General features: G+C 38.0%; 1 protein-coding gene across 9 annotated transcripts in view; it reads right to left on the bottom strand.

Annotated features, from left to right (window-relative positions):
• Positions 1 to 2,962: 2,962 nt before the first annotated feature.
• CREM (cAMP responsive element modulator) overlaps positions 2,963 to 25,059 on the bottom strand; it is a 37,606-nt gene continuing 15,509 nt past the window's right edge. For 3 of the 9 annotated variants that reach the window (XM_032685740.1, XM_032685776.1, XM_032685783.1), the window contains 5 exons: positions 22,916 to 23,007; positions 22,629 to 22,774; positions 16,643 to 16,786; positions 8,201 to 8,357; positions 2,963 to 6,124 (listed from right to left, as the gene is read on the bottom strand). In XM_032685740.1, the coding sequence (XP_032541631.1) occupies positions 5,980 to 6,124; positions 8,201 to 8,357; positions 16,643 to 16,786; positions 22,629 to 22,774; positions 22,916 to 23,007 (684 nt within the window). In that variant the 3' untranslated portion in view covers positions 2,963 to 5,979. Of the gene's footprint in view, positions 6,526 to 8,200; positions 8,358 to 12,747; positions 12,882 to 16,642; positions 16,787 to 22,628; positions 22,775 to 22,915; positions 23,008 to 25,059 lie in introns of those variants that run through there. The other 6 variants (XM_032685731.1, XM_032685750.1, XM_032685766.1 and 3 more) reach the window with 4 other exon arrangements.

Genomic DNA, 25,059 nt, shown 5'->3' with positions numbered 1-25,059 from the left:
AGAGGTGTAAGGATTTAAGCATTTTCTTGTTTGTATGGCAGCTGACAGACTTCAGAAAGCTTTTAGTTCGTACAAGCAGGACCTTGGGAGAATGTAGTTCTTCAAAATCAATTTCATCACGCAAAATACCTCAGTATGCATTAAACTTAAGAATGTGTTTGCAGTTCTCTCACTTCCGTAAGAACTAATGAAAGCTAGAAATGTGATGAATATCTTGATGAGGGGAAAAAAAAAATCTTAAGAGAACTATTTTAGAAAAAGCAAATCCTATGGTTTGTTAAACAACTCTGCAGCAGCTTTTACCTGGTGTGAGCACAAACACATTGGGGAGGGGGAAGGCAGAACATGAAAGTGAGAACATTAGAAGCCTCATTCAAGGATGTTTGGAAATCATATTTTTGAAGCCACAAACCAAAAACAATGGTTTGGCTAGGTAACCAGATTTCTGAATTGTGACATTTTTATAGCTATAATTCCATTCATGAGATGTGTTAATCACACCCGATTCCACTGATACAGGCTATTAAAGGAGAGGAAAAACCTCAGCAGTAACCATAACAAATACACTTCCTTTACTGTTTTTTCCATTCAAGTTACACACAATACAATGAAGTTATTTTTTTCTTTAGTCTACATAAAGCACTCAACTCTCATATATTCTCTCTTTTTGAGACTTTTTTCATATACACAGCTTCTGCTTCATACTATTTCAAACAAGCCAGTCGCAAGAAGGAAGTTCTAACTCAGAAGTAGGAAAAAACAGAAACCTGAGAAAAAGTACTAGAAAAACTCATTAGACACAGAAGAAAGTGATTTTTGCTACCTGTCATTGCCTGCCTGAATAAGATGCTATCAAATTACCCTAGAACTTAAATAACTCATTTTCTTCAGTTTTGAAAGTAAGCAAATAATAGAACCAACACAGCTTTTGCCGGAATAATGAAATCATTATCGCTCATCCAGAAGAGCCTCAAAGTGCCTTAAAAAAAATCCCCAACCAAATTAAGCCCCCTCCCCACACAATATTTTTTACATGAAGGCTGACAACCAAAAGGCAGTTACTTGTGTCAGTTGCTTAACAGCTCAGCATTCACTGCAGTACACATGCAGTGGACACATGCAGTGTACACACCCATGCACTAAACAGAAAAAAATGTGGGCAAAATGAGTCAATCCAAACCAGAAGCTGAGCAGACCCCCTTGTTTTCTCTGAAGTGATATTTCATTCAGAAAAAGATCATGCTAAATTTAGCTATTACACTGATGTCTGCAGGATAACAGTACAGACTAGCAATTATGTTTGATAAGAACAGAAGGAAAACCAAATGGGAGACAACTTGCACTCCTTAGGAACTGTATCAATGCAGCCAAAAAAACCAAATCCAATAATTATTCTTGGAAAGAGCAAAATCTATGGGAAATAACAATCAAAAAAAATCCCCTCAAAGAAACTAAATCCACACCTATTCACACAATATGCTTATTTTAACCCCTTTTTCCCAAGTCACAACAGCTGAGGCTGTTTTAGGGAGTCAAGAGAGATCTGCCTGGATAGCCTAGAAATTTCTCTTTGCAAGTCTGCTTAAGAAACAGCTGTGACTCAAAGCTGTACCTTAAGAGGAAGCTGACTATTACATTCCTCATCACCCACAACTCTAGAAGATTGAAGACATTTTTCAAGAGACTATTCTCGTTAAGCTACATGAAAATCTATTTGAAATAAAAAAAAAAAATTAAAAATCCATGTAGTCTTGAGTACAACTTCCTGTAAAGGCCAATCCTCTAGCTATCAGTCGTAAAGAAATTTGCAAACAGTTGTGTGGTTTCAGGAAGAGAGAAGAGTTTTGTACCCCAGGAATGCAGTTTTCTTACAGAAAGAAAACACACAGTTATTTTGGCCTTTTTTTTCTAATAATGAAGATAACAAATTCCTGATTCTGACAAATCCAAGCTTGGGCACTGCTCAAATTCTCTTGTAATAAACCAGCTTGGATTCATTTAATGTTTCTTTCTTAAGAATAATAATGTGTTGAAAAGGTCTTTTTCCTGCACCACATCAAGCATTCTGTTTCACAAATCTGAACTGGAATCAGGTTCCTTTGGAAATTATATTGGTATCCAAAGCTCAGAGTTATATTTTTATTAGGGAAATAGATACTTTCCAGTCTTGTCAAGTGACAGGGTGACACAACTGTCAAATAGGACAATTAAGAGAGAACATCTCTTCAGTTACTGTTTCTACTCCCAGAGGTTGCTAAGAATGTAGAAAAAGTATCAAATTGTGGTAAAAGGCATTAAAACTAACAACACACACACTACAAAACAGAAGGCAGGTTTTGATATTGTGGTCAGGAAGTTCTTTGGAAAGAATACTGAACCCAAAGCCTAGTTCAATTGAATTCAGACCCCAGTTAAGTTTCAATTTTTAGATTTCTTCCATGAAGAGTAAGAAGTAACAATGAATTAGTTCCAACCATTTCCACTTATTCTGCCCTTTGAAAGGAAAACTAGCAAGCACAGGACTTTATGCATAAATGCAAGCTTGATGAACAGTAAGTCAAAAGAAAAATTCTCTTCCTGTTCATAGCACGTGTGCACCTACTGTGGCTTCCAGTACTGGCACACATTCAGGAACATTCAGGACACTGATGTAGAACAAACTGAGTCCCACAACTGATCTAAAACATGAGAGGGCTAAATTTTAAAGAGAAAAAATAAACTCAATGAAAACTTTATATATTTTCCTTTGCAATCTAAACTAATTTGTATATCCTAGCATATATCCCATCTATTGCTTTAATCCTCTGACACACCTCTTGAACAGAGATCCACAGCTACAGCATTCCCATTTCACTGAAGTATTTTGGAACCTAAGTTTTTTGGTATTATTTCTCTGACAAACTCCAGTGGTACACAGACTTTTCCTTCAAATCTTTATTTAATCTCAAGTAAATATCTCAAAGTTTTCTGTGTACATCTCTCAATCCAATTCAGAACTTTTCAGGGTTTATTCCTTTAAGCAGTAATCTGACAGCGGATTCTTGGCATTAGTGCACAACTGCCTTTGCCCATTTTGACATAAGTTATTTCCTTCATCACATCTTGGTTCTCCTTTTACCAACTGTAGATTTAAAATGTTCTTATTCAACAACAAATTTGCTCATTCTTACTTTAAAATACAGAAGTGTGTTGCTAATTCTTTCAAAATTGTTATACCAAACTAAAGTACTGAGAATGAAAGAATAATGCATCATAAAAACTTTTCCTTTTTTCCTAGTCATAGCCTAAAAGAGCCAGCTTTTCTGCAGTTGGTTCTCTGAAAGAGGATATTTCTCCCTGGTGCAGATAAACAGATCAAATGGAATTTTCCAGAATGACCATACGCCAGGAGCATTTGCGTTTAGCTTCCATTATTAACAAAACAACCCCTCCAACAAGTAATCATTTAAATAAAAAATAAACATTAATCAAATGTTTTAAAAATAGGGCAGACTACTCTGTGCATAAGGAATTGGCTGGATGGATGCAGCCAGACAGTTGTGGTCAATGGCTCTATGCCCAGGTCAAGGCCTGTGACAAGTGGTGTCCCCCAGGATTCTGCCTTGGGACCAGTGCTCTTTATAGCGTCTTTATCAATGACATAAAGAATGAGATCAAGTGCTCCCTCGGCACAGTTGCGGGTGACACGAAGCTGAGCAGTGCAGTTGACACAACAGAAGGACGGGCTGTCATCCAGGGGAGCCTGGACAAGCTTGAGAAGTAGGCCCATGACAACCTCATGATGTTCAACAAGTCCAAGTGTGAGGTGCTGCAGAGAAGGACATGAATGAAAAGCTGGTCACGACTCAACAATGTGCTGTGCAATGGCTGCACAGAAGGCCAGCTCCATCCTGGGATGCATCAAAACCAGCATGGCCAGCAAGGAGAGAGAAGATTTTGCCCCTCTCCTCTGCCTTTGTGAGATCCTACATCCAGATCTGGGGTCCTCAGCACTAGAAAGGCATGGACCTGTTAGAGCAGGTCTGGAGGGGAGCCATGAACATAATCACATGGCTGGAGAATCTCTTCTATGAAAATATGCTGAGATAGCCAGGTTTCTTCATCCTGGAGAAAAGAAGGCTCCAGGGAGACCTCACTGGGGCCTTTCAGTACTTAAAGAGGGCAAATATAAAAGAAGAAAAGCAACTATTTACATAGGCAGACAATGATAGGACAAGGGTGGACGATTTTTAAACCGAAGAGGAGAGATTCACATCAGATGTCGGGAATAAATTCTTTACTCAGAGGGTGGTGAGGCACTGAACAGGTTGCCCAGCAAAGCTGTGGATATCCCATACCTGGAAGTGTTCCAGTGAAGCAGATATTTCAAAGTTTACTTTACTTTTGTTCTAGAGCTGCAGCAGAGCCCTAGGGGCCAAAAGGCAGCTTGTTTCCTCTTTAATCAACTGATGTGGCTGCGAGAAGTGAGAGAGAAGACTTCTTCTTACAAACAGTCTCACTTACATACCTAATAGGACTTTCAAAAGATTCGAGAAAGTTATCCTGTGTATTTCAAGTAATTTAGGAAACAAGAAAAAAAGATATACAGGAACCAACCCATCCCAACAGGGTCAGAGTGAAGTGGGTTAAATGCAAATTCAGTTTAAATTAAATTAAGGAGTCTCAATGACTTCAGTATGATTCCATCCCTCCTCCTCTCCACACACACACACTCCCCTCAGTAAAGCCAATTAAGTAGGAACCAAGCCTTTCTTCCTACCACATCAGTAAGGCAATGGTGCTATTAGTTCCAGCAAAGCTCCCAAATACTCTCCTTGCAGACTGTAGTGGCCAACAAACAATTAGATCACTCCTGAATTAAAGAAATACCCAGAAGCTACTTTGCATAAGCACTATTTTCTTTCAAAGCACAATGGAAAGTGGAACATTCTGTATTTACAAGAGCTGTAATCTACTTTAAACATGGGTTTATTTTAAAGATCTTCAGCTCTCACCTATGGGCTATTTCAAAACCCAGTGAATCAGCAAATAGTTACTGTTTATTGGAAAGCTTCCTTCTTTAGGACACCTTTATCATCACTCAGTAGTTTGCTGAAACTGTGAAAAAACTGCACCATCAGTCTTCGCTATAGGCAACTGTCCACAGGTGTACAGAATCAACAATGTGAAGTATTCAGGATGCAAATTTAAATTTTGATATACAGACCTCTAATAAATCAAATATTCTGCAGACTACAGAAAATTTAGATAGCAGCCATATAACAGAGAGCTTCTTACAAGTATTTACAATATGTTTAGCATCATGTCATGAGCTTAGGTGTGGTTTTTTCCTTTGTCCTCTTCCAGATACTCATGGCTTTTAAAGCAGCTCAACCAGGTGTTTAAAGGAAATCAGACACTACACAGGTTAAACAACATGGTTCTATTAAAAACTATCTTTAACCATGGCACTCAGTGACAGCAATACAATACTTTTTTTCCACAAAGCAACTAATATAAAAATATGCCATAAAATCATCTGTAGACTAGTATGCTAGTATACATACATATAATCATAACATTCTTTTATAAACTCTTTCCTGAGATACCTTGGGTGGTTTGATTTTCTCATATTACTGGATGCATCATCTTTATAATTCATCTAAAACAATTGTAAAATATTTTCTATGTGCAGGACACTCAGTAACATGTAAAAAGTAGTATGTAAATATATGGCAAAGAAACAGCTCTTAGAAATTATGCGCTTTTTTACTCTGTTATATTTTTTAACATTTGGCTCCTTGGGAGACGGAAGGGAGAAGCATGAAAAACCTGAAATTAGAGCTATGAATTGACAAAAAGCAGGAAAGCATTCAGGAATGTTAGGAGTTGGAATATAATATAAATGACACAAAGAGAAAGCCATAATTCACATTGGCTATGTATTGTCTTATAAAGCAACTGGACATATCTTAGTTCACAGTATAATAAATATTTTTACTAATCTGTTTTGGAAGAGCAAATGTCTTTTAGGGTTTCAAGCTCCTGTATAAGTTTCTTGTTCTGAACTTCTAGCACTGCAACACGACTCTCCAGACATTTTATGTATTCTTTCTTCCGACGTCGACATTCTTTAGCAGCTTCCCTGCAAAAAGCAGAAGTAAAAAGTGCAAACAAAAAAGCCATTTGCATGCCATTAGAAAGCTCAGCAGAGTATGGAGACTATGACAGAATTCCAAATTTTGGAATATCTCCCAAATCAGTCTGACAACACTAAGCAAAACTGGGTTCCACAAGGGCCTCAAGTGTCTCTTTCTCAAGTTCATATGGCAATCTGTAGAATTGCTTCCTCTCATGCCTTGATTAAAGTTCATAATAAACGAGGTCCAAATGAAAGACAGTTATTCTGCTTTATGACAATAAAGATCTTTGAGGGCCTTGAGTTCCTCAATGAGAGTCTTGTTTTGGTTTTCAAGCACAGCCACACGATTTTCAAGACATTTGACATATTCTTTCTTCTTTCTGCGACATTCTCTGGCAGCTTCCCTGGAACCAATACAAGGCAAATGACTACAGGAACAGCCACAATATGGCAAAGACTGGATAAATGCAATTACCTGCAATCCCTGTGGTTCCACAATAACAACAACAACCACCAACTGCTGGATTGCACAAACAGAACATAAGGTAACAGCCAAAAGCAATAACATAGTTAAAATACAATTCAAAACAACTAGAACTTGAAACTAATTCAGCATCACCAAATCCAAAAATGGAACTAATACACAGAAGAACTGAGAAAAATAGTGAGTAAATGATAATGTATTGACTTGAATTGTACTAAACATTAGGATGGAAAGCAGCATTTCTTCTTCCAGTCACATTCCATTTTGTGTGTTTATCGGGAGCATTGTCTTCTGCCATCAAAATCTTAAAACCAAACCCAAAGAATTTACTTTCAGAAAACACAAGCATAACACTACTCTCTTCAGATAAAAAGCTAGATGCCAAGCTTACTAAGTGCTCTAAGTTTTTACCTTAAGGTAAGAATGTACAGTAAAATTTTAGCCTTAACAAATACAATCAATTAGCATTTTAGAACTGGTCATCTGAGCACATTCACATGGGTCTGTATTTTTTGTTGGTTGCGTATGATAGCCTGAAGCCATTCTCATAGTTCTGCTCAGAAGTCTGTTATATTGAAGCTAAACACTTTAAATAGTGTTTTCAGAGCATGTGACTAAACAAGCATTCAATTCCAGAAGAAATATTAGAAGTACTGGGAGTTCACTCCTTTACCACCTTGGAACATGATAAACTGTCAAACCATGAGAGTAATGTTTCAGCAAGTTATGAGCTATAGCATAGGCACTAGTTTTAAAACTGAAGAGAGGAGAAACAAAAGGAAGCACAGCAATGCAGTGATTCTCATGAGTAATTTAAAATAAAGGACAGGCATGAGAGCAAAGCAATACCATTAATTCAATCATAAGGCAAGCGGTTAGTCAGTGTATTAGAGATCTGCACAGCAGAATATTTCTTCTACTAATCTACCAATGATAGAGATGGCTACACATTTAAAAAAAGACAGACTCCCTTAAGAATAGAAAGAAGAATGCACAGAGAAAGACTGATATTTACAACATTCAGTCAAGTCCATGCCAACTAATTAAAAAATATACAGCCACCTCACACAATATGCCTCACGAAATGACAGGGGCACTGCAAAGTAACTTATCCCAGTAGTCAAGTATTTAGGAAAGTCTGTAATTATCATTCCATCCTAGAATAAGTCCTCTTCATAGCATCATTAATGGACAGCTGCTAATGAGGTCCTCAGATATTTTCCTAACCAATTCTTTGCTGGGATGTTTCAAAATGAAAAAGCCCATCCTGTTCACTTTACTGTCAGAAGTAGGGAGGAGGGGAATTAAAATTCAACAAAAAGCATAACTCCAGATCATCACAAAAATTATCTGATACTTATTTCTGCCTTACCATACTATTTTTAAACTAAAAATCCACGGGGATACAGTCAACTCTAGCTTTCCAGAGTCAACAGCCAATACTCTATGCTATAAGGACGTGGGATGACTGACAAAGAATTTTCTGCCTTCCTTTCATCAATTACAAGCAGTGCTCATGACCTTAAGAAGAAAATTTCATTAGAACGTTTTGGGGGTTTTTTTGAACCTGATTATGAATTGTTGTATAGTCTTACCTATTTTTCAAAAGTCTCAGCTCTCTCTTGCGTGTTGCCTCTTCTGCCATTTGCTGAGGACTATGCAAAGTCCCTGGTGAGGCTGCCATGACCACTCCCTGAGGTAAGGTGGTAGTGGGAGTTCGAATCTGGTAAGCTGGCATGTCTCCAGTGGCAGCTGTATAAAAGAAACATATTTTAAACTTCATGGTAAAAAATAACTGTGCATATGTTTTCTCTCTGAAAATAACAGATTTCTGCCAATGAGTTATCTGGGATCCCTGATCCATAGAATATTTCACAGGTCTCTAATGTCACAAATATTTTTTTTACCTTAATAATGCTTATTTCCACACTGTAAAATATTTAAATTGCTCTAGCATGTGGCCCCACTAGCCAGTCAGACTTGAAGCCTGTGAAAGCTTCCACATGGCTCTCTTGACACAACATGGGGAAAGCTGTTTGAGAAACAGTTTAAGCATCCACACTTATTTCCTGTTTGCACAATCCCACAAAAAGATGGCCCTGCTGTTGCAGCCACTGAGGTTTATATGCTACCCTGTTCTCTAACAGATTTCAGGAGTCAACGTGCTTCAGTAGACAACTTTCTCCTCCTTCCTTGTGATAGTCACAGTACCAGCCTTACATTCCCTCCTTCTCTTACAACAGCAGTTTGGCAACCCTTGGAAAATCAGTGAGAGCTGCTGTTGCTAAAATGAACAGGAACAGACAGCTGCTCATGAGGACAGGAGCATGATGACCACTGATAGGATGCTGTGGCATTAGGAAGAGGAGGTGACAGTGGTTGCACAGGAAGGGGTGCAGCTGTACAGTAAGTCAGAGAGCAAAAGTTCAGATTCATCTCCTGAGCCTACCAGTTTTGAGCTCTCCCCAAGCTAAATGCTGATCTAACATGTTACTTGAAACTGATACCTTTCTGATAGCCTCACTTCATTTCTGTATTTCTGAGGTACTTTGTTCCTACTTGATGTACCTCAACTTTAAAACACTGTGAAAGTCCTAAGCACTTGTGACTTGTCTGACGTAGAAAAAAGAATCAAACAAAAAATGTATCCCTCTTCAAATTCAAAGCAAGTACTTATCTGTTCCTCTTTATAAATATTTTATATTATTACAGAACAGAACTTCAAATTTTCTCATTAAAACAGTGGAACATAAAAGATGACATTTCAGAGGCTATTATGTTACACTTAATTTATACTTTAATTCTTCAAAGCAATATTCAAATAATGGAAAAACTTGTGTGTCATGGTTTAACCCCAGCCTGCAACTAAGCACCACACAGCCACTCACTCACCCCACCCACCAACTCCCCTCTGATGGGATGGGGTAACAAAAGTCATAGTTGAAATGAGAACAATTTAATAATGGAAATAAAATAATAATAAATGTAAAGAAAGGAGAATAACTAAAAGAAAGAGAAATAAAACCCAAGAAAAATAAGTGATGCAAATGAAAAGCAATTGCTTACCACCCACCGATGCCCTGACTGTTGCCAAGCAGCAGTCCCTGGCCAGCTTTTCCTACAATTTATGTGCTGAGCATGATGCCTTATGGTATGGAATATCCCTTTGGCTAGTTGGGGTCATCTGTCCTGGCTGTGATCTCTCCCAGCTTCTTGTGCACCCCCAGCCTACTCGCTGGCAGAGCATGGGAAGCTGGAAAGTCTTTAACTTAGCGCAAGCACTACTCAGCAACAACTAAAACATCGGTGTGCTCTCAACATTGTTCTCATCCTAAATACAAAACACAGCACAGTACCAGCTACCAGGAAGAAAATTAACTCTATCCCAGCTGAAACTAGGACAACTTGGAAAAATAAAATGTAGACACAAATATTTTGTGACAGGTACAGAAATAAAGAAACATCAACTACAGGGGGAAGAACTAAACTTAATGAAAGATACTATTATTCTTATTATATTAGTGCAGGTGCTTCGCTATTTAAATAAAAAAAACAGGATGAAGTTGTGTTTAGACTACAATTCCACAGTCATGTCCTAAAATCATTATCAGCTTAAACCCCTTGCACCTCCCCCAGCTCTCCATCCTTCGGGTAAAAGTGTTTGTGGAATTACAAGATGAACTGGACCAGTGAACTGACCTGGATAATCCCCTGGGGATGGAGGGAGGGAGGGAGAAATCAGCTCAGAACAGCCCTGTGAGCACTGACAGGCAGCCGCCATGAACACAGGGCTTGGCTGTCTTGTACTTCTACAGGGGAATTACTGAAGCCTTTCTTTAAGTTCTCCACAGTCACGTCAGTGGAACTTCAGCTCACTATTTATAAAAATGGAATGTTAGCAACTCTTCAGCTCACCTTTATGCTGGCCACATTACATACATTTTATAGACTCTATGTTAAGAACTACCTTTTTTCTACCTCATCACTAGGCATAAAAAAGATGTTGTCTTAGTTTGCATTAGCTATAATGAATTAGAAATCCAAGCAAGCCATTTTGTCGACCAAGTCATGGGGAAAGCCCCACAACCCAGGTCACCTCAGCCTGGCAAGACCAAATGCTTTGTTGTCTTTGTTTGATTTGCACTCAGATGGCAGTGAACAGGGCTTACTGCTGCTGTTGTGAAGAGGACTCAGTGTGATCATGCACGTGCAGCAAGGCTTAACAAAAGTGATTCCCTATCTCAGCCGGGATCAGCAAACACCACTGTAAGTAACAACAGGTCCCGGTAGTGGCTGTCCCTGCCTAACAGTTGTCTCACTTATAAATCTGCCAGCATGATAACACAGATAAATAACCATTCTGGTGGTACAGACCTTGCAAACCCAGACATCACTGTCTTTTAAAAAAAGAAAAAAGCATTGCATTGACAGAATATCTTTTAGCTGAGCAGTAATATGTGCTTTATGATACATCACTGCAAATCAGTACTTTCAAAGACTGCAAAGTGTTTTGTATGGTATCTCAAAAAGTTAGTGCCACTGCGTTCCCCAGAAAAATACCTTGGGAAAGGTGAAATGGGCTTCAAGGAGGGGGAATAAACTATTTTACCAAGGGTATTTTAAATGTAGTAATGTGTCTATATATGACAGAGAAGCACACATTTTGGGATCCGAGACAAATATCCCACACACCTTAATCCAGACTGACAAACCTCTGCGGCCATTTCTAATAAACTTCACAAAGGTTTAAAGTAATTCCTAAGGCACCAGAGGTAGGACCGAGGTTATTAACAAAGCAACAAACCTTCAGCTGGTACAGTTCCCTAACACACTGCCCCAGGTCAAGTTTGTTCAGTTTTTTTTCAACTCCTTAAAACTGCAAGGGAGTAAAAAGTCACTGAAAACCTGAAGCTTTCAGTTGAGACTTACAAAAAGAAAAATTATTAACAGGAAGAAAAACAGAAAAAAAACAACTACAAAAAAAACCCAGACCACATCCAGAAGAGCACAACAAACTTCATAAATTAAGCTCTGACAATTAAAAAAAAAATTTAAAAAGCAACACCTTCTTGGAAAAAGTAGCTTGCTGAACATTAGAGAGCATCCCCATACTCGAGTTCTTTCAGTGACTATCCAGGAGAAAAAACCTGATGTATTTTTATGTTTATTCTCCCCTTCTGTGAGTCATAATGGTGGGACTTGATTATCAAAGGGGTTTTCACCACTAAACTGGCTACGCAGGGCATGAATCATTACCCCTTTGAGCACCGACTCGGAGAACATACTTATCTTCGGGTTAATCAAACAATGTGCGCCAGCCCCGAGCAGCAGCACGTAGGAGCCTGTGCCGGCCGCGAAGGGGTTAAAGCTGCCGAGCTGCCGGAGGCAATTGACGAAGCAGAAAGGAACTGACTAAATCGCAGCATGACTTGGAGCTGACGTCAATGTGTATCTTGTTTGGAGTTTAACTTTTCCAGCTCCCTACTGCAACACGATTCCAGGAAATCTAATGACGTCAGCCTTTTGAACTCAATTAGCTGAGGAACAGACCATTTTAACAGTGGAGGAGAAAACAAGCAGGCGCTACAACACTTAGAATTACTGCTCTCAAATTTATTTACATTCAGTATTTTTTAAATGATGAGAGCACAAGGTTTATTTACACTGCTGAAACAACGCACACTTTTCTTTACAGCTAGGCTTAAGCCCATAGCTATCAAATCTGTACTGTTTATTGCTAAACAGAAAAAAAAAAAAGGCAGCGTCATTTTTACAAAACAAGAAGCAACTATAAACATAGTAGCATATATGACTATCTCTACAATAAAGAAAAATGCAAAAGAAGACTGGTGGCTTTTTTTCAGCAAAATTCTGCATCAAGTAGTAAAGATTATTTATCTGAACTAATCTCTGCAAGAACTCATGCACTAACAGTGATTTTTTGGTGGTTTGGTTTTTTTTTTCCCGCTTGAAACTATTAAAATTGCCCTGAAGTCCTACACTAACTAGAGAGAAGCCATTTGTATGAGTTTTGAGAGATGAAAGAGTTACAGCAACAGGTTCAAAAGAAAATGTCACAAATACTAACTAAATCTGCTTAGACATAGAAAAATACCATGTAAAAGGTGAACAAAATTTTTACCTGTTTCATCTCCTGTTACAGCCATGATCAGCTCCTGCACACACAATTCTCCTGCTCCTCTACCAGAGCCCAGCATGAACTGTTCCAAACTAGCAAGCATGTGCAGGATTACAAGCAAGAGCACTGACATCACAGTGACCTCACTTGCTTACCACTGTCATTAATATGCTCACTGGAACAGCTCACTGAAACTGCAGCCCAAAGAATTCCTTTTCCAGTAAACTTGTTTTGTTTTTTTTTCCTCTTCCATATTTTTATATTCCTAGCTTTGTTCTTTTTCCCTGAATTATTCATAAAGCTACAGAAAGCACTCACCACGACACTGGCTGTAAAGTACAGCCTGAAAATTCACAGCACTGTCTGACAGAAATTAAAATGTGGCTCTAGCACTCGTGAATGAATTGAAATGATAAAGCTATGACTGGATAGAAAATAAGGAAATTTTAAACAGACATGCAACTGTTTTGATTGGAGCAGTTCCACTAAAAGGCAGAGAACTCTGTTGGTCAGACATGCGAGACAGGAAAGCTAATAAGCTATAACAAATAGGTAAATGAAAGGCTAGAGCTCCTTCCTTTGTGAGGCTACCAATAACCCACTCATTTCATTTTCAGTTAAAAGCTTCAGAAAAGATTAAACAATGCTCCAACAAAGTAAGTCAATCTAATGCTAGCGATTTCAGGCAGAACAATAACTCTGGGTAGGGGCTATCTATTCCCCCTTCCCTGCCATTTCAAAATATGTCCAAGAGATCTGGTTGACTTAATTTTAAAAAATAAATAAAAAAAAAAAATCAGCTCTAACAGAGTTCCTCCTTACTTATATCAATTTAAATAAGTTTCAGACCAACTGGTCTGCATGTAGGGCATGGCAAATTTCTAAGGTCCTTGTCTGTAATAAATAAATTCAGACTGGTAATTCATCAACTATGAAACTAAGCTGGATGGCAACAGTGGAAGCATCAATGTAAAAAAGGAACATTCTGTGATTACAGGACCACTTTAGGATCATATGAACAGAAGATCAGAACTGAATCACAGAAGAAATTCAAGCCACAGATCTCAAATATCACTGAGCATATAATGGAAATTCACATAGATCCCAACAGAATGATTTTTTTATACAACTTTTCTATGTTCATTTTTCACTAATAATCAAACACTTTCTTCTTCTTCAGCTAGCAAAAAACCCCTTAACCTGTATTAAGAAACTGTCCAGACATTAGATCTGCCTCTTATTTTGCCTACAAATGTAAACTTGTAGCAAAAGCAGCATCACTCAGTTGGATCAACACCTTTGGCACTTTTCTCCTAATATTTTTTCCCACCACAGGTTATCAGAAAATATCAAGTACAGGGTTTACATAATCCATTATTACATGAGATTCATCAACAAATACTTTAGAAAAAAATATCAATAAATATGTTATCTGAAAGATTCTGAAACAGATCTTTTCTGCCCTGAGACTGATATTTGTTATATTTCTTATTCCTTTACTTCTATGATTATTACAAAAAAATTTATGTGCTACCTATCCATAATAATTATAACTTATTACCATACATATAAGTGGGAAGATGCTAAGCAGAATGTTTTTTCCTTTTATAATCTGTGCTATCACAATATAAGGTGACCATTCAACTACAAAGTGTACATAAATGACAAATATTCATAACTATATTCTTACAGACTTTCTAGCATAGACAAGATGACCTGTACTAAGGACATTTCAGACACCTGTATATTCGCCTAATTCCATTGTCTCACTCCATCCTGAATAACTCAGGTTTGTTGACTATATACAGCTGCATCACTGTTAACATCCTCAGGTGCTTTCATACTCTTTTTATATACCTTTTTTAACTAAAGATTTATTATTTTAATATTTTCCAATATCAATAGCATGTATAGTAACTTCAAGCCTTTTATCTTCTCGTCATATTCAAGGTCATGCTCACTTATTGTTTGGTTTGTGCTTTTCACTGTATATATATGCAGCGCTTTTCTTCTGTGTCAACAGCTACGAGCCTCACTAAAGCACTGGACTTTGAGCCAAAGGAACAGAGAATTCCAGGAAGGCAACTTCTCTGACCATGGACAGAGAACAAATCAATGTCATTAAAGGTATCTAGAAGCTTCCAGAAACATGATATGGCAGGTATTGAGTAACTGTCTCTCAATCCATTTTGAATGTTTCCATCCCAGGCAAGACACTTCATGAGCTCTTCCAGCTTGTCAAGCCCATCACTGGGACTGAGCAGCCCCGTCAAAGGACTACTCTGTAACCGAGAGTCTGTAAAGGAAGGTTGGTCAAATGAAATTCCCAAGGACTGAAATGCTGCCAGATAGAATCCTTAAATTCTGTGCCTCTTCACAGACTTGGGAAGTTTTTGGAAACAGGTGAGGAGTTACTCTCTCTGCCCTGACCCCAAAGCTCTGAAGAATCAAAGCAATACCTATAAAACACTACGGTCAACCTGGAGAGATGGAGAAGCCTCTGAATTAAGGGATGTGTAGGCACATGCATAGAAGATACTCCGAAAACAGGTACTATGAGAGTGAGAAATCTGGTTGTGGGACAGCCAAATTTGTCTTAAGGCTTTGCTAAGAGTGTATTCATGATAACATTTAGGGATGTTATAACAGTACTCTCTGCACAATAAAAGCTAACATTTGGCTAAGGGTTTTTCAATATTATAGTCTTAAAACTTTTCTGAAATGCTTCTGAGAAGTCTTGGGACTAAAATGTATTACAGCAAAGAATTAACCAGAGGCAATGGAAGAACTCAAATTTCATACTGCTATTTTGCATTGTCTCAACAAATTCAGATATCTACAAGCTATTATTGTTATTAACACTCTTGGCTACCTTTACAGCAAAGGAAAAGAAACAGCTACCTAACGACAGAACTTATTTCAAACATCTACAGTAGGTAAAATAAAGCAACTCAACCTGGACTTCACCAACTACCTCAGATATTTGTGCCTACACTTATTTGATGACTTTCATCCACTCCATGAATACATATTTAACACCTTTCTAGCTCTTCTCATAGTTTATTTCAGATAGCTGTTTTGGCTTATGAGAGCATTCATACAGCCCTCCCTTCCTACTTCCGTGTGTCAATAAAATAAAAATTTTTTAAAATCCCCTATATCCTCCATAGCTACTAATTTAGTGACTCCACAGAAAAATCTCTTCCCCATTTTCAAAGGTTTTCATCAGCATTACCCAATTTCCCTGATAATGATAAGAATCCAAGACACCTTTGGTTCTCCTGTTCCCTCAGCATTACCAAAAGGCTGAGAACAGTGGAAGGAAAAACATCATGCACAAAATACAGTAAGTCTCAAGAATTCATTATTAACAGTTCAGTTCACGTGTGCATTTTATAGGATCTTCAAAGTGCTCTTCTGTGAGAAAAGTGGCTTCAGTTAAGGATCTGCACTCTAATAATGACAAGAGTCATAAATTGCAAGAAAATTCTGCACTAAACATATCCAAAGAACTTCAGAATTTGTGTTTTAATAAGATTAACTGCTGAAAAAAATAATTTAGTTTAATATACTAAATGAGGTGCACCTTCAGCATCTCACTTCAATCTGTAACAGCAACTATACTCCAATTAAATATATGTCTCAAAAATCTGGACAAGAGAATTCAAAGAGAATTCTAGCAGAAAGTGATTTTATATTGTTATTTCCTTCTTTTAATCAAAAGTAGTCGCTGCCTTGCTGAGCACAGAACCTGAGTCCCCTCCTAAGACCATCTTTCATCTCGCTATCCATAAGCATTGTATTTAACAGTGTAATAATGTCAACACAGTAAAAAACCTTTTAAGAAAAATTGTTTAATATGGAAAAAATTATAATGCATTGGACTAATAAAACATACCTTGAACAACAACTTGGCTTCCAGGAACAAAAAACTGTTGTGTGCCATCAGATGACTGTCCTGCATATTGCACAATGGTAGCACCTGGCTGAGGAGCTCCTGAATTTGTCACTGTCTGGATTGTACCACCTTGAGATATAGTAACTAAACAGAAAAGAAAAAGGTAAGTTAGGCAATAGCAAGAGATAACATATGCCAAAAAGTAAAATTCCCTTTTTGAAATAAACATTGTCTGATAGGACTCCTGGTCCTCTCCTTGCTTAAAGATCAAATGTACAATAAAACTTAATGTTAATACTGATTTCTACAAATATAAAGCCTGCTTTGTAGTACATGCCATATGTATAACAGATAAAAAGCCATGTTCGACATATTTTATCTATTTCCAGAAATATGAACTCTCCTAGAGTAGTGTTAATATAATTTCTAAAAATAGTAGCTCCTAGCCATATAGAATCGTTGTTCTAAACACAAATGTAAAAGTTATTTTAAAAGCTATGTTTATTGCCTCCCACAAAACAAAACCCAGGACATCTAGGCAAAGAAAGAGAAAGTCTTTGACACTCACAATCCTTTCCTTATTGCAAGACAAAGTTTAGCCTAACAATATTTATCCAAGTTGTACAAAGTTGTAAAGAGTCCAACATTTAGATAAGACGAGAAATAGAACAAAGTGGGATTTTTCCATCCATGTAATCAGCAATATGAAAAATACAAATATACTTTCCTCATTAAAAGATCGTATTGTATTCCTTGCCATAATCAAATATTTAGAAAAAATGCAACTCCCTAGAGACATTATTAACTGTATATTCCTTTTGAAATTAGTATTGCCTTTCTTAAAGAGAGAAATATCATACAATGGTTTGAGTCAGAAGGGACCTTCAAGATCATCTGGTTCCAACTCCCCTGCCACGGGCAGGAGCACCTTCCACTAGACTGGGTTGCTCAGAGCCCCATCCCGGCTGGCCTTGAACGCTTACAGGGGTGGGGCATCCACAGCTTCTCTGAGCAACCTGTTCCAGTGCCTCACCACCCCCACAGTGAAGATTTTATCCTAGTATCTAATCTAAATCTATCCTCTCTGTTTAAAACTGTTGCCCTCTCATTCTATCACTACCCTCCCTGACAAAGAGTCCCTCCCCATCTTTCCTGTAGGCCCTCTTTAAGTACTGGAAGGCCACTGCAAGGTCTCCCTAGAGCCTTCTCTTCTCTAGGCTAAACAACTCTAGCTCTCTCAGGCTGCCTTTATAAGGAAGGCCTCCAGCTCCCGATACCTCCATGGCCCTCCTCTGGATCTGCTCAAGCAGGACCACGTCTGTCTTGTGCTGGGTACCCCAGAGCTGGATGCAATACTCCAGGTGGGGTCTTACCAGAGCCGAAGGGCAGAATCACCTCTCTTGACCTGCTGGCCATGCTGCTTTTGATGCAGCCCAGGATAGGACTGGCTTTCTGGGCCACAAGTGCTCATGGCTGGCTCATACCCAGTTTTCCACAAGCGCTCATGGCTGGCTCATATCCAGTTTTTCAGCCATCAGCACATCCAAGTCCTTTGTGGCAAAGCTGCTCTCAATCCACTCTTTGCCCAGTCTGTATCCACGTTTAGGATTGCCCCAACCCACATGCAGGACCCTGCACATGGCCTTGTTGGACTTCATGAGGTTTGCACGGGTCCGCCTCTCTACTTTGTCAAAGTGTGACCATCCACTGAATTCCTGATCCACCAAGTGGTCCACCAGCCAAATCCATGTCTCTTATGCTAATTAAAACAATCCTGAAACTTTCAGCTGAGAACCCAATTCCCAAGTAGTAACAAACTCCTTCCTCCCCTAAAAGATATTTAAACTACAAACATCATGATTGTATTTGTGATCTGAGATGCTACAAAAGTCAGACGTAAGTACAGATTAAAGTCAGATTCAGGCTTGCCAACTCCTCTGAATTCACTGTCAGATTCACAGTATTTGATTACATTCTTGAAGGCTGAGCTCTGCTTATCGGAATACAGGATTTATGTGAATTTTGGAGATGGCTGATTTCAAATGTTCTGTTTTAACAAGAATTGAGTACCTTGAAAGTGCAACTTCAGATATAAACACTTCAAAGAGCACTGAGATTGCCAAATCCCAGCAGCTAAATTAGCTTCTTTAGGGCAAAAGGTGGAATTCCTCTCATGCTGAATGAAGTTCAGAGCCTTATCTGTAATACTGGAACAGCGTTCAGCATGGACCTCCAGTCCTGCCTTTGGAATGGGGAACATGCAATGTAGGAGCATCCTCACATGTACTGCATGCAGGCTCCATAAGGCATTAAGGAGTAGTGGAAGGGGGTGGCAGGGTGATGAGAGCAAGATGTTGTTTTGGTCTGGCCTCTAAAGCAGAAAGTGACCCATTTGGGAGTAGGGTGAAAGAGAGAGAAGCAAGAGAAGTAAATTATTGTATTCTCTGTTCTTCAAGAGGTCCAGGACAAGAGCAGCAGGATTTGTCAACTCTACCTCCCAGAGAAGTTTTACAGAGCCAAATTCTGCCTCTCAAGAGTTAGCACCAAAAATGGTATGTCTACACCATCACAGAACCATATCACATAAAACCCAGTCAGTTTGGCTTCCTGAGCAGTAAAACATCAGCACAGAATGATTCAAAGCTCTTCGCTCCACAGTGATTCTGGTTAAACAATTATGTCACATCTGTACTACAATTATTCATTCAGATCACAATCCAGGACTTTCTAAACAAGAGTGAATTAACTCTAGTAATTGCCTCCCCTACAGGACTGATCCCTGCCATATTCCCAGAACAAAACACTGCCCATCCCCCCATTCACTGTCCTGATCTTGACCTCTGCACACACTTGGTTGTGCTGGAGCTCTACTGAAAACTGGGCTTTCTCTCAAGACCACAGGACTTTCCTGGACAGTCCCTGAAGGTGGATGGGTATAAGTAGCATTTTCTAGCCAAGACTGAAGACAATACTAATACCACTCTCTGAATACAATAAACTGCTCTAAACCAGAAAAAAAAATCAGATCTTTCCCTCCCTCCCAAAACAGGAAAAGGAACTAAAGTTGGTCTTTCCCAAAAGACTTCCTAATTCTCCAATTGTTAAAACACTGCCCTAAGACAGCAAGCAACCCAAAAAGATGGCAAAAGAACTAATGATTTTCATTTCCCCTGCATCTCTTCAGGTAGATCATCATGATATGCACAAGTAGGCAGGGAGGTGGGGAGGTTAATTCACACACTCCAACTGAACAAACAATTCTTGCACATTAGACCACCACCATAGGTGAGGAAGAAACTATTTTTTTTCAGTATGAAATAACCAACATGACAGAACTACAGCCAACGGAGTAGGTTCATAGTCAAACAAGGCTACAAGGCTCCTACATGAGGCAGTGCCTTGTGCAAAACCACTCATTCCCCTGACAGAAAGATAACACATATGTTGATAGAGGTAACTGGCAAAGACATTTTATCTGGTCATGCCTGTCAGTTTGTCTGCTTCCATAAGCCAAAGACAAGAAGCTCTGAAGAAAAAGATATTTGGAAACCATGGCAACATACCATTTTGGCTGCTAAAAAGTGGAGAACAGCCATCGCTGTTGCTAATAGAAAAAAAATACATTTGTTTTCCAGAAAAATTTACTTATCAAGTTATTCCAGAAATAGTTATCCCAGACATCCAGACACCAACATTCAGTCAAAATGATCTTTTCAACTAAACTGCCTTTCCTGAATACAGGAATAGAGAGAACAGTAGAGAAAAAAGAACCAGCAAATGCAATAACATATGACATCTCTTTTCAACCAGGGCACACCACAGATGGCCACAGTGACACTGTAAGACCAGTTCTTCATTGCCATGGACACTGTACAAGCTTAATGCATAAACTGCTGGGTGCCTGCACAGGACAGCCTGTGCAAACAATGTTGGCCAGAAGAGAGGAGTGCTCAGGCATAATAATGATAGGCAGCAGTAAAGAGCTATTGACCGGAGATGTAAAGATAAAGCAGATATGTGTGGGGACCTGCGTAACATGCAGTTTAAAAATCAACACACAGGTTGCTGCATTCCCACACAGTGTTCCTGGTTCTAGCTAACAGCAGTTCCTGAGAATCACAGGCAGTCAACAGGACAGCTCAGAAATGCTCCAGATCTGTGCTTTATACATGTAAGGACTAGAAGTGAACAGTTAAGCTCCTTGGTAAATTCCAAATTTGGACACGCTCTACTACAAGGAAATGACTATCCTTGCTATCACCTTGCTACCAGTTTTTTCTAAACAGAATTAGAACATGCAGACTTCACTGAAGCAAAAGATGGGTGATAGTTTAACTTACAAAGCTGAACTTAAAAAAAAAAAATCAAATAAATAAACAAATAAATTGGGTCAGAGAAACCACTTCCAGGAAGACAAAGCTCTCAAAATGAAGGTTTGGAGCCAGAAACAAGAGAGTCCATGAAGGCTGACATTGCATCCTGAAGCAATGCCTCATTATGATGAGAACCTTAAATATATAGCACCTGTTTTAGGCTACAACTATAGCTCAGTCAAAGAAAAAGTAGTAAAAACCCAGAAATCTTCCAAGCTTAGCTTATAGGCAAGTTTAAATTAAGAGAAATGAAATTCAATTAAATCTTTGTGGATTCTGTTGTTCAAGCACATTGTTGGTATTGCTTCTCTGTTGCTTAATTTTCACAAGTAAATCTCTGATTGAACAAGAAAGCAAAAACCCTGAATCTTGTTATTCACTTCCCTATCCCTATGGTTTATGGCTGTGTTCAAATGAAAATACACCCTACTAAGAATCAACTGCTGCAAGGCATTGCTAGTCAAAGTACAACTCTGGTTTCCTAGAGGAAACTATGATTAAGAAACCTAAACTCTAAAATTTCTTAGAATCCTAAAGGTTTTCAGGCTCCCTAGATCATACTGATAGTCTAGCACTTCTTTTTAAGCCTTGAAATGGCAGATATATATGTATTTTTTAAAGTAAACCTAAGCAAAGCCAAAAATAATATTAAAAAATTTAAGAAAATCATTTCATTTGGTCATAAATACCTGCCAGATTCTGTACTAGGTAACTGTAATTTAGCATGACCATTAGTCCACAGAAAAGAACACTTCAGATGCCTGACATCACACAGCAAACATTTATCTATGTCTATAGCTTATAGAAAAGGTAAGAAAAGCACCCTAGGAGCACAAGCAAAATTACTTTTTATGCTGAAAGGATAAATAATATTATAGGCAATTTTTGCCTTCTCAGAGTTAATAATTAGTTGCATAAATTAAAAATAACTGAAGAACTCTAAGGGTGACTAGAATACAACTGGAGAGCCATTCTATCCTCTTTTATATGCCACAGCAATGTTTTAATAGACTTCCTCTGTTTTCTCGTTTCAGGAAAAAAACCCCACAACACTTCTTATGCAATCTTCCTGTCATTATATCAAAGGAAAAATACCTGCACTTTAGTGTGTCTACTTATGAAAAGACATGAAAAAACCCTGTAGGGGTTTTTTCCTACTTCACAGTAGGAGTGAAGCTTTCTCAAACACATAATTGAAAAAGAGTTATTATAAAGTTAACCCTTAGACAATATCTGATTAAGCCCAAAGAAGCCATAGAGAGCAAGTTAAACAACACTTTTACCATAAATACAGGAATAAAAATATCCAAAACCAAATCTATAGAACAGAACTGTGAATCTAGCTTTTAACTTGCATTTGGATGAAGTATCAAATGTTGGAAATCACAATTTAGGTTAGTTCTGCAGTTTAAGTGTTCATATATGACAACCGGAGACATAGTTCATTTAAGAACAAAAACTGAAAGTTAACAAATAATTTCATACTCCAACCTTACAATTCAAAAAAGTCTTTTTCATCAAAATCCAACATCCCTATTTTATTATGAAACTCTTACAAAGAAATCTGTGCTATGTATGTTCTGCAACATCACATAGTACATGTGCAAACATACGGTATTGCCCTGTGTTAGTATGATACAGGCTGGTTGGCATGGCCATGGCAGAAATACCAGAAGGAGTTCCTTCATCTTCTGACTTCTCTTCTTCTTCAATCTTTGCTACTGCAGGAGCATCTGATGAAAGTTCATTCAAAATTTTTCTAAAAAAGAATGTAAGTAATTTTATGTATTTGAAAATCCATATCCATAAGAAAACTAAATAACTGGCTTTTATCAGACAGTTTTGCTGTAATATATAAGCTGCCTTTAAAACCAGCAAAACCAAAATAAAAAGTCCTTACCGGTATGAAGGCCTTCTTGAAAGTATTTCCCTACGTTTTTGGGAATCAATAATCACTTCTGATACTGCAGCTTCATCTGCAATCGATGCTACCTGTAATAGCAAAGTTCCTGAAATTCATAACTTCATTAAAAAAAAAGATAGCAACAGAGAAAAATACTATTTTTAAAAATTCCTTCCATGTTTGCATATAGGAAATTTATGCACTTATTTATCACTAATCATGAGATTTCAGACTTTTTTTTCCAAAGCAAAGAACAAATTATGAGGTTAGACAGACATAGCCACTTGGTTGACATCTTCCATTTGAAAAAGAAAAAAGTCAGAGTAATTCAGGTTACTTTTTTTGTGACTGACACTTACAAAAAGTATTGAAGATAGACTTCTTTAAATATAACAACATTATACAATTTGAGTAGCTTTTAAAGTGAAGTTAAACATGTAAAACACAAAATACTTCACTAATGTGCCTTAAAGAATAGTATAAAGTCTCTCCACACAACAAAGCTATTTAGAAAATATCTTTATTTAAATGTACACATTTATTACGCTTACTAACACATATGCGTAAATACAAAGACATTGCTTAGCAATGTTGTGTGAGTTTTAGAAACACCTGACAAGTCCACAATGTCTCATTTTCTCAGACTTTTAGCATTAGTATTATCACATCTTCTTCTCTTAAAATTACCCAAGACAACACTAAGGCCTGTGGCTGAATCACATTCTTGACCACTAACTATATTATTACACAGAATTGAAAGTCATTATTGAACAAGGAAAACACACCATTTTCTTGGATTCATTTAACTACTCAGAACTATCAGTGTGTTAAGATTTCCAAACTGAAACACTGTGATAAAAAAATCTTTTCACATAAAGACAGACTAGACTGCAGTTTCAGACTAAGCACTGTCTTAAGCACTGAACAAACATGATGTAAGTGACTAGAAGGCTCAGGTGTTTGACCTGGGAGCAGAGGCTGCTCAGGGAAGTCAAGGAATAGTTCTAGAATTAATGCATCTGCCAGGCTTCAGTGTTCAATGCTAGAAAGAAAACCTGCTTGACCTCAACAGAAAATGAGTGTCTGGAAGGTTCTGGAAATTTATAGGCCTGGGTCACCTCAACTCAAACCTGCAGAACTACACCTTGAAGGAACTACAGATTATTGCAGAATAAAATTGCAGAATTGTCCCTTCATTTGTTATTTTTATTAAATTCCATTTCTGTGTAAAAATATTTGTTGCAGCCTCATTTTGCTGGGTAATATGCAGCAAACATCATCAGATCACTCTGCGTCTGCCTCTCTGCCACCCAGAAGGTGAGAGGTACTTCTGCATGTGTACAGATGTTCAGCTCCAAAACAGACATCAGAGCTCAATGGCAGAGATACAGGCGCTTCAAGAAGCCTGTGTTCTTCCTTTTGCAGGATGGACCAATACTGAGAGGCAGAGAGAGGTCCTGAAAGGCATTTCCCTCCCAATGTGTCTTCAGTGATCCTTCAAAACTAAGACAGTATTGCACAACCAAGAGCTTGGGCATCCTTACTCAAAACAGAATTTTCATTCTGCTAGGGAGTGGAGGGTAATAAATATCTATTTGCTCCAGCACAAACAGCAGAAAAACAAGACCTTAGTTGCCTTTCAACCTTCACATTAGACTAAAGGTTATAGATAGCCACCCCTAGTTTCTGAAGATGGTTGAAGAAGCCGGGAACAGTCATACTTTGGGAAGAAGGTAAGGAAATCACAAGATGATTTAAGAATTTTAATGTGGAAGAGGACATTTTCTGCAAGAAATTTCAGAAGTTTTACTTTTCATCATGAAAAAGAGAGAAACTAACATTTCAGATCATTCTAATAGCAAATAACCATATCCATGATGTTAACAAACAGAAACCATTGTCATTTTTTCCTGGATGTTGTTCAGATTACAACTTCACCTACTTCAACTTTATTTGCATGGGAACAAATCTAACTTCAAACTGGTTAGTCTGCCAAGACCTAATATGCTACAAGGGGAGAAAGCAACAAGTGAAATAACAGTCTGAACTTCAAATCTTCCTACAAATAAAAAAACATTAACAATACAATAAGGAACATTACAGAGATAAGCATTTTTTTTCACTCAAAAAGCAGCAGCATG

The sequence above is a fragment of the Chiroxiphia lanceolata genome, chromosome 1, assembly GCF_009829145.1.
Source record: "Chiroxiphia lanceolata isolate bChiLan1 chromosome 1, bChiLan1.pri, whole genome shotgun sequence".
Lineage (NCBI taxonomy): Eukaryota > Metazoa > Chordata > Aves > Passeriformes > Pipridae > Chiroxiphia > Chiroxiphia lanceolata.
Note: the sequence above shows the minus strand (reverse complement) of the source record. Positions and strands in the feature narration are given on the sequence as shown.